Source organism: Pseudophryne corroboree, chromosome 1, assembly GCF_028390025.1.
Source record: "Pseudophryne corroboree isolate aPseCor3 chromosome 1, aPseCor3.hap2, whole genome shotgun sequence".
NCBI classification, from domain to species: domain Eukaryota; kingdom Metazoa; phylum Chordata; class Amphibia; order Anura; family Myobatrachidae; genus Pseudophryne; species Pseudophryne corroboree.
The window spans coordinates 685,115,870-685,128,099 of NC_086444.1; the positions used below are offsets into that span (position 1 = coordinate 685,115,870).

Genomic DNA, 12,230 nt, shown 5'->3' on the forward strand with positions numbered 1-12,230 from the left:
TAGCCTGACTGCCATTAGTTACCGAGATGAGATCCTCAGACCCCTTGTGAGACCATATGCTGGTGCGGTTGGCCCTGGGTTCCTCCTAATGCAAGACAATGCTAGACCTCATGTGGCTGGAGTGTGTCAGCAGTTACTGCAAGATGAAGGCATTGATGCTATGGACTGGCCCGCCCGTTCCCCAGACCTGAATCCAATTGAGCACAACTGGGACATCATGTCTCGCTCCATCCACCAACGCCACGTTGCACCACAGACTGTCCAGGAGTTGGCGGATGCTTTAGTCCAGGTCTGGGAGGAGATCCCTCAGGAGACCATCCGCCACTTCATCAGGAGCATGCCCAGGCATTGTAGGGAGGTCATACAGGCACGTGGAGGCCACACACACTACTGAGCCCCATTTTGACTTGTTTTAAGGACATTACATCAAAGTTGGATCAGCGTGTAGTGTGTTTTTCCACTTTAATTTCGAGTGTGACTCCAAATCCAGACCTCCATGGGTTAATAGATCTGATTGATCATTTTTGTGTGATTTTGTTGTCAGCACATTCAACTATGTAAAGAACAAAGTATTTAATATGAATATTTCATTCATTCAGATCTAGGATGTGTTATTTTAGTGTTCCCTTTATTTTTTTCAGCAGTGTATATACATATATATATTTATGTGAATATATATATAAATATATGTGTGTGTGTATATATATATATATATATATATATATATAGAGGAATATGTAGTAAAAAAAATATGTGTATATATATATATATATATATATGTCTAAAAATATATATAGAGTTATATATAATCATTACAAAAATATGATCATTTTAACTTTAATATAAAACCAAAAAGAATGCAAATTTAGAAGCAGGATTTGTATTGTCAAATAGTTTAATTTTTTTTTTCTTTGGTGCTGTGTCTGCTGTGAATAATCGCTGATGCAAACTAAAGGGAGCACATCAAATGATGTTTGTAACATGATATTGTACACAGATCAATAAAGTTAATTAAAGATGACACCATGATATTTTAACCAATGAAATGCGACCACACACTATAAATATATGCCCATGTAAGGAAAACGCCATAGGCACCATGCGAGCATCCGCGTTCAGCCACCGGGAACTGCGGGTGCTCACCGCGGTAATGGATCACTGCGTAGGCTGCGCGGGACCGTATGTCCCAAATCGGGTCAAGCGTGCGGCCTACTCGGAGGTCCGCCGCATATTGCGGATGCGAACCCGTACACACTGGTCCATAGTGCAGTTACAGCGGTGGTGGAGTGATCTCCGCCGCCGACAGCCCGAGTTGCTGGCATGGCTGCGCTAGCAAATCCACCGACGCAGTAAGTTAAACACATTACAATGTGTTCACATGAGTATTTAACTGAGATTATTAGCACTAACCAAAAAAATTAAAAAATAATTTATCTAATCGCCAAACAAATTGTGCTTACATGTGATAAAGTGAGATTATTAGCATACCTTATTATTAAACTATAGTACCCAAAACATACCAAACTTAACCAGTTTACAGAGTGTGTGCTTAGGGCTTGCAGGACAGGCTGGGGAGCAGAGTGCTTAGGGGATAATGTTTAGTGGTGTGGTGAGCCAGCACACAGGCTGTAGGCTGGAGACATAAATAACTTTGTATTTTTATAAAAAAATTAACATAACAATGTTATTTGGGAATGCACATGGAAATTATCATTTAACTTATATTTGTTTTTAAAAAAAATGTGATTCTAGGGCAAGCACAACGGCAGCGAAGATCCGGCCAAGCACAAGAACCGGATTCACCTCCAGCCTCCTCCCCACCCCAAACTCCATCACCCCCTCAACACCCTGAACCCCAAATTCAAACTTCCCCTTCCTCATCATCCTCCCGATCTCCAAACCCCTCCCCCTCTCTTTCCCAAACCCCTCTCTTTCCCAACCCCCCTCTTGAACCCCCTCCCCCTCTCTTTCCCAATCTCCATCTCAAACCTCCTCCCCCTCTCTTTCCCAATCTCCTTCTCAACCCACCTCCCCCTCTCTTGACCAACCTCCCTCTCAAACCCCCTCCCCCTCTCTTGCCCAAACACCCTCTCTTGCCCAACCTCCCTCTCAAACCCCCTCCCCCTCTCTTGCCCAAACACCCTCTCTTGACCAACCTCCCTCTCAACCACCCTCCCCCTCACAATCGGACCCACCCTCTAAACCAGCTCACCCATCCATCCTCCTTCCCCCATCCAACCTCCTTCCCCCATTCAACCTCCATCCCCGCCTTCAGAATGGGCCGCAGAGCAAGCCGAGGAGGTGGAGGGTGCAGGACATCCTGTACTAGTTGGTAAGTTTTTTTTTTTTTTAAACTTTGAGTTTGTAACCAAGTTTAAATTTAATTCATAAACATGCAGTGTTGTATTGGGCCCATTTTCAAACCACATTTAAAAAAAATAAAAATAAAAATATTTATGTACTCCAGAATCACATTGCACACTGTATTTTTTTTTAAATTTGGCCAAACACTATAGGTAGCCAGACAGTATTTTGAGTTGTTTGGAAGGTTAACAGGCTCTGTAGGTCAACATGTGGTAGGTGGACAGGTCACAAGCACAACATGATTTTATTGTTGACATTCCAAAAATTAAAACCTATATTCTAATTTACAAGCCACGTGGACTCTGATTGAAACGTAAATTGTATAGTAGTTAAGCGGTAGTTGAGCAAGTCACCTTGTCCAAATCCAGACAAACCAAGGCAGCCATGCAAGGTGGCGGAGAAAAATAATTGTGGGTCCCTGTCACTCTATGAAGAAAAGAACAACAACATACCAAAATACCCTCATGTCCAAATTGTGTTTTGTCGACCTAGCACATAAATAGCCTGTAGCCCTTCCAACCCTGTCAAACTACTCATTGCCGACCTATAGTGGTGAACCTAAAGATTTAATACCTACACACTGTAGATCTAATGATCCACAACCTTGAGTGGGTGTGGAAGCATAGATCGACAGTGTGTCGGTCAACAATGTGCAGGTACATCAAAATGCTACATTCTACAGTACAGTCTGTCAGCAGATCATTAGGGTGTTCTCTGGTGGAAATTAGGGCCACTGGTGCTTTCTCCTGTACCCCTGTGTGACAGTCTAATTCTGTGGACATGTGTTATAAAAGTGTGACTTGACAAATGTGGAGTTTCAACACATTACAAGACCGGTCTCCACTTATGTAGTAAGGCAGCCTTTCATGGAGTGTGGGCATGATAGTATATGTAGTTAATCTGAAGATGTAGAGATGCAGTGTGGTGAGGCTGAGCCCACAATAAAAAAAAACAGTTCCTGCCAATCCAGATGTAAAGGAACTATACATCCCAGCATGGTGTGCTACACTTTCAACATGGTTTTGTTTTGAGCTCTTTGCAGCCCATGCTTGGACCTGTTTGGATGATACTGATTCAATTAAAACATTAATGTGTAATGTGACTAATTTTAATTAATTTTTTTGGACGTTCATTTCAGATGATGCAGTTGGAGACATACCAGCAGCTCTGGCCATTTTGGCCAGAATGAGGATACTGCTGCAGGGCCTCATCACAGAGGTGGCTGAACTTGGGAAATTTTTTAGAAGAATTTTATTTACAAAAAATTAACACAAATGTAAAAAAAAAAAAGAAATGTTATTTTCCAAAGAAGAAAAAACTATATATATATATATATATATATATATATATATATATATATAAAAAAAAAATGTTTCACATTTGAGACTGTGTTTGATTTGAGTCAATGCAAAAAAGGCACATTGGTTTGGCAACAGGTAATTGTGATTTAAAACCATTTATGTAAATGTGCTTAAGAATAGTAAGTTAAAGCTAAAAAAAAAAACTAAGACTGAGGTATGGCAGTTAGGAATTTTAAAAAACATTAAGACACTAAAAACAGTTACACACACACTAAAACACAACACACAGAAAAACAAAACATTATGACAGGCATGGTTAATGCACAGTTTAGACATATATAACAACTTGCTCTTAAATTAAAAACCTATTAATGGGCAATTATGTCTTCAAAGTGTTCTGCTGGAATTCTTTGAAGACTTAATTGAACAATACTAATAAAAAAACAGTTCACTAATTGGTATCTTAATTGAGGAAGGCTTGAAGAGTTACAACACCTAGGGGGTAAAAAAAACACATTGCTGTACGTTTTTTGCAAAATAACAGCATGTGCAATATTGCGAAGGTTGTGCACTGTACGATGAGTTGTGATTTATACGATGCAGTTTGTAGCAATGCGTTACAAGCGCATTCTTGCGATGTCATTTGGCATACGCCTACTTTGTGTATTGCTGCGTACGTGTTTGCAAAATTACGTTGTGGGCGTATGTTCGCAAATTTGCAACGTGTTCGCAGTTTTGCGCTTGCCTTGTGCGAACGTAAAAATTAGCGTACAACTTGGAATGACCACCATAGGCCACATTTTATGATCAGATTAAAATAAGACATTACCTGTATGATAAGCTGTATCCGATTCTGCTTTCACTAACTCTGATAAGAAAGCATCCAGGATTCTTATCCTTTAGTAAATCCTCTGCATCCCTATGAAAACAACATAAAAATATGTTTTTTTCATTGAAAATTAAATTAAATGTTGTATTTATTTATTAACAGACTCTTACAGTATATAGCACAGCAAAACAATAGCTTGAAACTTTCATATTTAACATTTACATTTTTTTTCCATGTTTCTCCTTGCTGTGTAACACAAGAATGATCAGTTACCCACAATTCTGCAATGTTTCATGATAGATTGTTTATACAAAGAAACAAAAAGTCATTATCTACTATATAAAAGTGAAAATTTGTCCTTCTGTCTTCCACAGTTTACAAGCGAAGATTGTGAAATTTTACATACGAGCGTATTAAAACACGGCGCAGGCAACTAAAACAATTTGAAATCCTAGCACCCCTCGGGGAAAGACAGCAGCACAGAGTATATCAGGAGACAGCGTAACTCCATAATTGCTGGAGCAATGTACTCAAAAATTGGTACACATATGACTTTCACTCTGGAAACAAACTGTGGGGGTCAGACACCCCTAGCACACCTAGAGGTGGGACAGCAGCACAGAGATGTCAGCAGACTGCAAAACTGTGGGAGGTCTGGAGCAATTTACACCAAACTTGGTACACATCTGACTTACAATCTGGAAAAAAAACTCTGTGGGGGTTAGACACCCCTAGGGGTGACAGGAGACAGCATAACTACCAAATGCCTGTACCAATTTTCAACAAACTTGGTAAACATATGACTTGCAAGCTGGGAACAAACACTGTGGGGGTAAAACATCCCTAGCACCCCTAGGGGTGAGGCAGCAGCACAGAGTTTTTCAGCAGACCGCATAACTGGAGTGCCAGAAGCAATTTACACCAAACTTGCTACACATATGACTTACACTCTGGGAACAAACACTGAGGAGGTAACACACCACTAGCACCCCTAGGGCTGGGCCAGCAGCACAGACTATATCAGGACATGCATGATATGGCAGTGATGACAGGGCTGCATGTGGCAGGGCCAGTGACATGATGTGAGGAGGGGAATGCAGGTAGCACAAACCCACACACTGAGAGTTATATAGTGGAAGTGGCACGGACCCTCAGCAGCACAGAGTATATCAGAAGATACATGATGTGCTGCGCTATATAAGAAACTGTAAAAAAATCGATAATTTCACAGGGGCACTGACATGATGTGAGGAAGAGAATGGAGGTAGCAGGAAGCTGTCACGATCCGGGTATCTGGACGCCATTACTTACCCTTCAGATGCCTCCTAAGGCGGGCTCAGCGTTCCAGGACCAGATTCCGCTGTTCCTGAGTTTCCACATGCAGAGTGTCAGAGTGGTGTTTTCATCAGCCGCGGCCTCCGCTGTGCCCGCGTGGTTAAATGTGCATCTATCAGCCTGGCGTCTCCTGTCTCCGGTGGCCGGCGCCGCCATTACTGTTTCCCAGACCACATGGATTACAAACCAAACTTCCCTCCAAGTGTCTGCATGGGCGCAGCCATCTTGGATTCTGTCATCTGATCATTTCCACCAATCTGCTGTTTGTATTGTTGATTTGCATAATTGCCTAGCCAACCCCTTCCTTGCTGCAGGTATAAGTAAGCTGTGCCTGAGCAAGGAAGACGTCAGTGCTTTGGTTGTCAAACCTAGTTCCTGTTTGTCTCTCTTCTATGATTGTCTTCCAGGTTCCAGCTCCTGTCTCAAGACTTCCACCATAGAGACCCGCACCAGCATTCCACCTGCGGTGTAGCCTGACTCTCCAATCCATTGTGGATTCATCTGTTTCCAGCTACAACACTACCTGCTTCCAGCCTCAGCTTCCAGCAGAATACAGCTTCCCTTAAAGGGCCGGTGTCCTTTCTACACTTTACCACTCTCCACCGGAATTATTATTTCTCCGCTCTCAAGTTCTACATTTCAGTTCACATTTCATCGCTCCCAAAGTTCATTTATTATTTAACTGGTTCCAGCCAGTATCCACTCCGTGCTAACAGTCTGGTTCCAGCCAGTATCCACAGCAGCTGTTTTACCTTCAGCAACCCAGCTCTTCCTGGAACACCAGCTGGTACCATCCTGGGTTATCTCCATTGCTACAGCCGGGCCTGGTAAGGACTTTCCATCTAGAAGATCATAAGAACTATCTCACACTACCAGTGCCCTGTGGCTCCTGCCAAGCTGTAGTACTCAGGAACTGTATTTATTCTTTGCTGACTTTTACGTTTTCTTTTATTGCTGCTGTGATGCGGAGTTGTCATAATAAACATCATTGACTTTTATCTAAGTTGTCGTGGTCACGCCTTCGGGCAGTTATTATTCATGTTACTTACATGTCCAGGGGTCTGATACAACCTCCCAGGTTCCGGTACATCTCAGCCCCTACAACTGAGGCTGCCTCCCGTCAGCTCAGGCCCTCAGTTGTGACAGTAAGCACTGACCTAATGAATCCAGCCGGAGACCAGGATCAAGCGGCCAGGCCGATGCAAGAACTGGCAGCCCGACTAGAACATCAGGAGGCTGCACAGGGCCACATCATCCGCTGTCTCCAGGATCTCTCTACTCGGCTGGATGGGATTCAGACCACTCTCCGTGGATCAGGCGCGTCTGGTGCGTCAACCACAGTGACTCCAGCTATAACCCCACCCACCTTACCCATTCCTGCTCCACGTCTTCATCTTCCAACGCCAGCAAAATTTGACGGATCTCCAAGATTCTGCAGGGGATTTCTCAACCAGTGTGAGATTCAGTTTGAGCTACAACCTGGCAATTTCCCCAGTGACCGTACAAAAATTGCCTACATTATTTCTCTTCTCAGTGGCTCAGCCCTCGATTGGGCATCACCGTTATGGGAGAGGTCCGACACCCTGCTATCTTCTTACACTGCATTCGTGTCAACATTCAGGCGCATCTTCGACGAGCCAGGCCGGGTAACTTCAGCTTCGTCTGAGATTCTCCGTTTACGCCAGGGATCACGTACTGTAGGACAATATCTTATACAGTTCCAGATCCTGGCATCCGAACTGGCATGGAACGACGAGGCCCTGTATGCTGCATTCTGGCATGGTTTATCCGAGCGTATTAAAGATGAGTTAGCTACCAGAGACTTACCCTCCAAGTTAGATGAGTTAATCTCACTTTGTACGAAAGTTGACTTACGTTTCAGAGAGAGAGCAACTGAGCGTGGAAGATCATCTGCTCCAAAATCTTCTGCTCCTCCTCCTCGCCAACTGTCACCAACTAAAGATGAACCCATGCAAATTGGCCGTTCCCGTTTAACTCCTGCTGAGCGCCGAAGACGTCTCTCCGAGTTTCTCTGTTTGTACTGTGCAGCTCCGTCTCACACCATTAATGCCTGTCCCAAACGTCCGGGAAACTCCAAATCCTAGCTCGCCAAGGAGAGGGCCGGCTAGGAGTAATGATTTCCTCTCCATCTCCTCAAGATTGTAACCTCCCAGTCTCGCTTCAAGTTGCTCAACGTTATCAGAACGTCATTGCCCTCCTGGATTCCGGAGCAGCTGGGAACTTTATTACCGAAGCCTATGTTAAACGGTGGTCCCTACCCACCGAGAGACTTCCTTCGTCCTTTTCCTTAACTGCTGTGGATGGCAGTAAAATTTTTGATACAGTTATTTCTCTAAGGACTCTACCAGTTCGTCTGAGAGTGGGAGTTCTTCATTCCGAACTTATTTCACTTTTAGTGATTCCAAGAGCCACACATCCTGTGGTCCTGGGCCTTCCATGGCTCCGTCTTCACAATCCTACAATTGATTGGACGACTACGCAAATCCTGGCATGGGGTTCCTCCTGTACTAAGACATGTTTGTTTAAAGTGTTGCCTGTCTGTTCCTCCTCCCCCAGGTCGTCTGATGTTCCACCTCCTCCATATCAAGATTTCACGGATGTGTTCAGTAAAGCTTCCGCTGATATCCTTCCCCCTCATAGAGAATGGGACTGCCCGATTGATCTCGTTCCAGGGAAGGTTCCACCTCGAGGCCGAACTTATCCGTTGTCTCTCCCCGAGACGCATTCTATGGAGGAATACATAAAAGAGAACCTAGCAAAGGGGTTCATTCGACCTTCTTCTTCTCCAGCCGGCGCAGGCTTCTTTTTTGTAAAGAAGAAAGATGGTGGTCTGCGGCCGTGCATCGACTACAGAGGTTTGAACGACATTACCATCAAGAACCGCTATCCTTTACCCCTGATTACTGAGCTCTTTGACAGAGTTAGCGGAGCTACCATCTTTACAAAGCTGGACCTGAGAGGTGCATACAATCTCATCCGGATCCGTGAGGGTGACGAGTGGAAGACCGCATTTAACACCCGTGACGGACATTATGAGTACCTCGTCATGCCCTTCGGATTGAGCAATGCTCCAGCTGTCTTCCAGCATTTCGTCAATGAGATCTTCAGAGACATTCTATACCGTCATGTCGTGGTCTATCTAGATGATATCCTCATTTTTGCCAACAATTTAGAGGAACATCGTTTCTGGGTAAAGGAGGTTCTGTCCCGTCTCCGTGTCAATCATCTCTACTGCAAATTAGAGAAATGCGTCTTTGAAGTCAAGTCCATTCCGTTTCTAGGGTACATTGTGTCCGGTTCCGGACTAGAGATGGATCCTGAGAAACTACAAGCAATCCAGAATTGGCCAGTACCCTTAACCCTCAAAGGGGTCCAGAGGTTCTTAGGGTTCGCCAATTATTACCGAAAGTTTATACGAGACTTTTCCACCATTGTGGCGCCTATTACTGCTTTCACCAAGAAGGGTGCTAACCCGTCCAAGTGGTCTGAAGAAGCCATGCAAGCTTTTCATCTTTTAAAACAGAGGTTCATCTCTGCACCTGTCCTGAAACAGCCTGACGTCGACTCTCCTTTCATCTTAGAGGTGGATGCCTCCTCCGTTGGAGTAGGAGCGGTGTTATCTCAGAGGGCTAAAGATGGTCATTTACATCCTTGCAGTTTCTTCTCACGGAAGTTCTCCCCAGCGGAGCGCAACTATGCCATTGGCGACCAGGAGTTGCTAGCCATCAAGCTCGCTCTAGAGGAGTGGAGATATCTGTTGGAGGGAGCTTCTCATTCAATCACCATCCTTACAGACCACAAGAACCTTCTATATCTAAAAGGCGCACAATGTCTCAACCCTCGTCAGGCCAGATGGGCACTTTTCTTTTCCAGGTTCGACTTTAAACTCCAGTTCTGTCCGGGCTCTCAGAATCGCAAGGCCGATGCCCTTTCCCGCTCATGGGAGCAAGAAAATGAGTCAGAGTCTTCAGACAAGCATCCTATTATAAATCCGTTGGCATTCTCCACGGTAGGGATGGACTCTACGCCCCCATCAGGGAAAAGTTTTGTGAAGCCGACACTAAGGAAGAAGCTCATGCATTGGGCCCATGCTTCCCGTTTTGCCGGACATACAGGTATCCAAAAAACCCTGGAGTTTATCTCTAGGTCCTATTGGTGGCCAACTCTGAAAAAGGACGTTTTGGAGTTTATTGCATCTTGCCCAAAGTGTGCTCAACATAAAGTATCCCGCCAGTCGCCTGCGGGGCAACTGGTTCCACTATCTGTTCCCCGTCGACCATGGACCCATTTGTCGATGGATTTTATTACAGATTTGCCCATGTGCAACAAGTTCAATACCATCTGGGTGGTAGTTGACCGGTTCACCAAGATGGCACACTTCATTCCTCTCACCGGTCTTCCGTCAGCTTCCAAGTTGGCTCAAGTATTCATACAAGAGATCTTCCGACTCCACGGTCTTCCAGAAGAAATTATCTCAGACCGAGGAGTTCAATTCACAGCCAAATTCTGGCGAAGTTTATGTCAAGTCCTCCAAGTCAAGTTAAAGTTTTCCACGGCTTACCATCCTCAGACCAATGGTCAAACTGAGAGGGTGAATCAGGACTTGGAGGCCTTCCTCCGCATCTATGTGTCCTCCTCTCAAGATGACTGGGTTCAATTACTTCCCTGGGCCGAGTTCTGTCATAACAACCAGTATCATTCTTCATCTTCTTCAACACCATTCTTCACCAACTTTGGATTCCACCCTAAAGTCCCTGAGTTCCAACCGCTTCCAGCAACTTCTGTTCCCGCAGTGGATATCACCTTGCATCAGTTTGCCAATATCTGGAAGAGCGTACGATCAGCTCTGCTCAAGGCATCGTTCAGGTACAAGAAGTTTGCGGATAAGAAGCGTCGAGCAGTTCCTGCTCTCAAGGTGGGTGATCGGGTATGGTTATCCACGAAGAATTTGAGGTTAAGAGTTCCCAGTATGAAGTTTGCACCTCGCTACATCGGTCCTTTTAAAATTGATCAAGTCATCAATCCTGTTGCTTACAGACTCCAGTTACCTCCCTTCTTAAAAATACCCAGGACATTCCATGTTTCCCTGTTGAAACCGCTAATCTTGAATCGGTTTCATTCCTCACTTCCACCAACTCCGAAAGTCCAAACTCAACGAGGCGTTGAGTATGAAGTGGCCAAGATCCTGGACTCACGTCACCGTTACGGTCAACTTCAGTATCTCATTGACTGGAAGGGCTATGGTCCTGAAGAACGCTCTTGGACCAATGCCTCTGACGTCCATGCTCCTGCCTTGGTCCGAAATTTCCACGCAAAGTTTCCTTTAAAGCCTAAGAAGTGTCCTGGGGCCACTCCTAAAGGGGGGGGTGCTGTCACGATCCGGGTATCTGGACGCCATTACTTACCCTTCAGATGCCTCCTAAGGCGGGCTCAGCGTTCCAGGACCAGATTCCGCTGTTCCTGAGTTTCCACATGCAGAGTGTCAGAGTGGTGTTTTCATCAGCCGCGGCCTCCGCTGTGCCCGCGTGGTTAAATGTGCATCTATCAGCCTGGCGTCTCCTGTCTCCGGTGGCCGGCGCCGCCATTACTGTTTCCCAGACCACATGGATTACAAACCAAACTTCCCTCCAAGTGTCTGCATGGGCGCAGCCATCTTGGATTCTGTCATCTGATCATTTCCACCAATCTGCTGTTTGTATTGTTGATTTGCATAATTGCCTAGCCAACCCCTTCCTTGCTGCAGGTATAAGTAAGCTGTGCCTGAGCAAGGAAGACGTCAGTGCTTTGGTTGTCAAACCTAGTTCCTGTTTGTCTCTCTTCTATGATTGTCTTCCAGGTTCCAGCTCCTGTCTCAAGACTTCCACCATAGAGACCCGCACCAGCATTCCACCTGCGGTGTAGCCTGACTCTCCAATCCATTGTGGATTCATCTGTTTCCAGCTACAACACTACCTGCTTCCAGCCTCAGCTTCCAGCAGAATACAGCTTCCCTTAAAGGGCCGGTGTCCTTTCTACACTTTACCACTCTCCACCGGAATTATTATTTCTCCGCTCTCAAGTTCTACATTTCAGTTCACATTTCATCGCTCCCAAAGTTCATTTATTATTTAACTGGTTCCAGCCAGTATCCACTCCGTGCTAACAGTCTGGTTCCAGCCAGTATCCACAGCAGCTGTTTTACCTTCAGCAACCCAGCTCTTCCTGGAACACCAGCTGGTACCATCCTGGGTTATCTCCATTGCTACAGCCGGGCCTGGTAAGGACTTTCCATCTAGAAGATCATAAGAACTATCTCACACTACCAGTGCCCTGTGGCTCCTGCCAAGCTGTAGTACTCAGGAACTGTATTTATTCTTTGCTGACTTTTACGTTTTCTTTTA

General features: G+C 45.1%; 1 protein-coding gene across 1 annotated transcript in view; it reads right to left on the minus strand.

Moving 5' to 3' along the window:
• The window catches only part of HSH2D (hematopoietic SH2 domain containing), a 244,086-nt gene that overhangs the window by 60,439 nt on the left and 171,417 nt on the right, over positions 1 to 12,230 (minus strand). Inside the window, exon 3 of the mRNA XM_063914759.1 lies at positions 4,495 to 4,584. Within this exon, the coding sequence (XP_063770829.1) occupies positions 4,495 to 4,584 (90 nt within the window). The remainder of the gene's footprint in view (positions 1 to 4,494; positions 4,585 to 12,230) is intronic.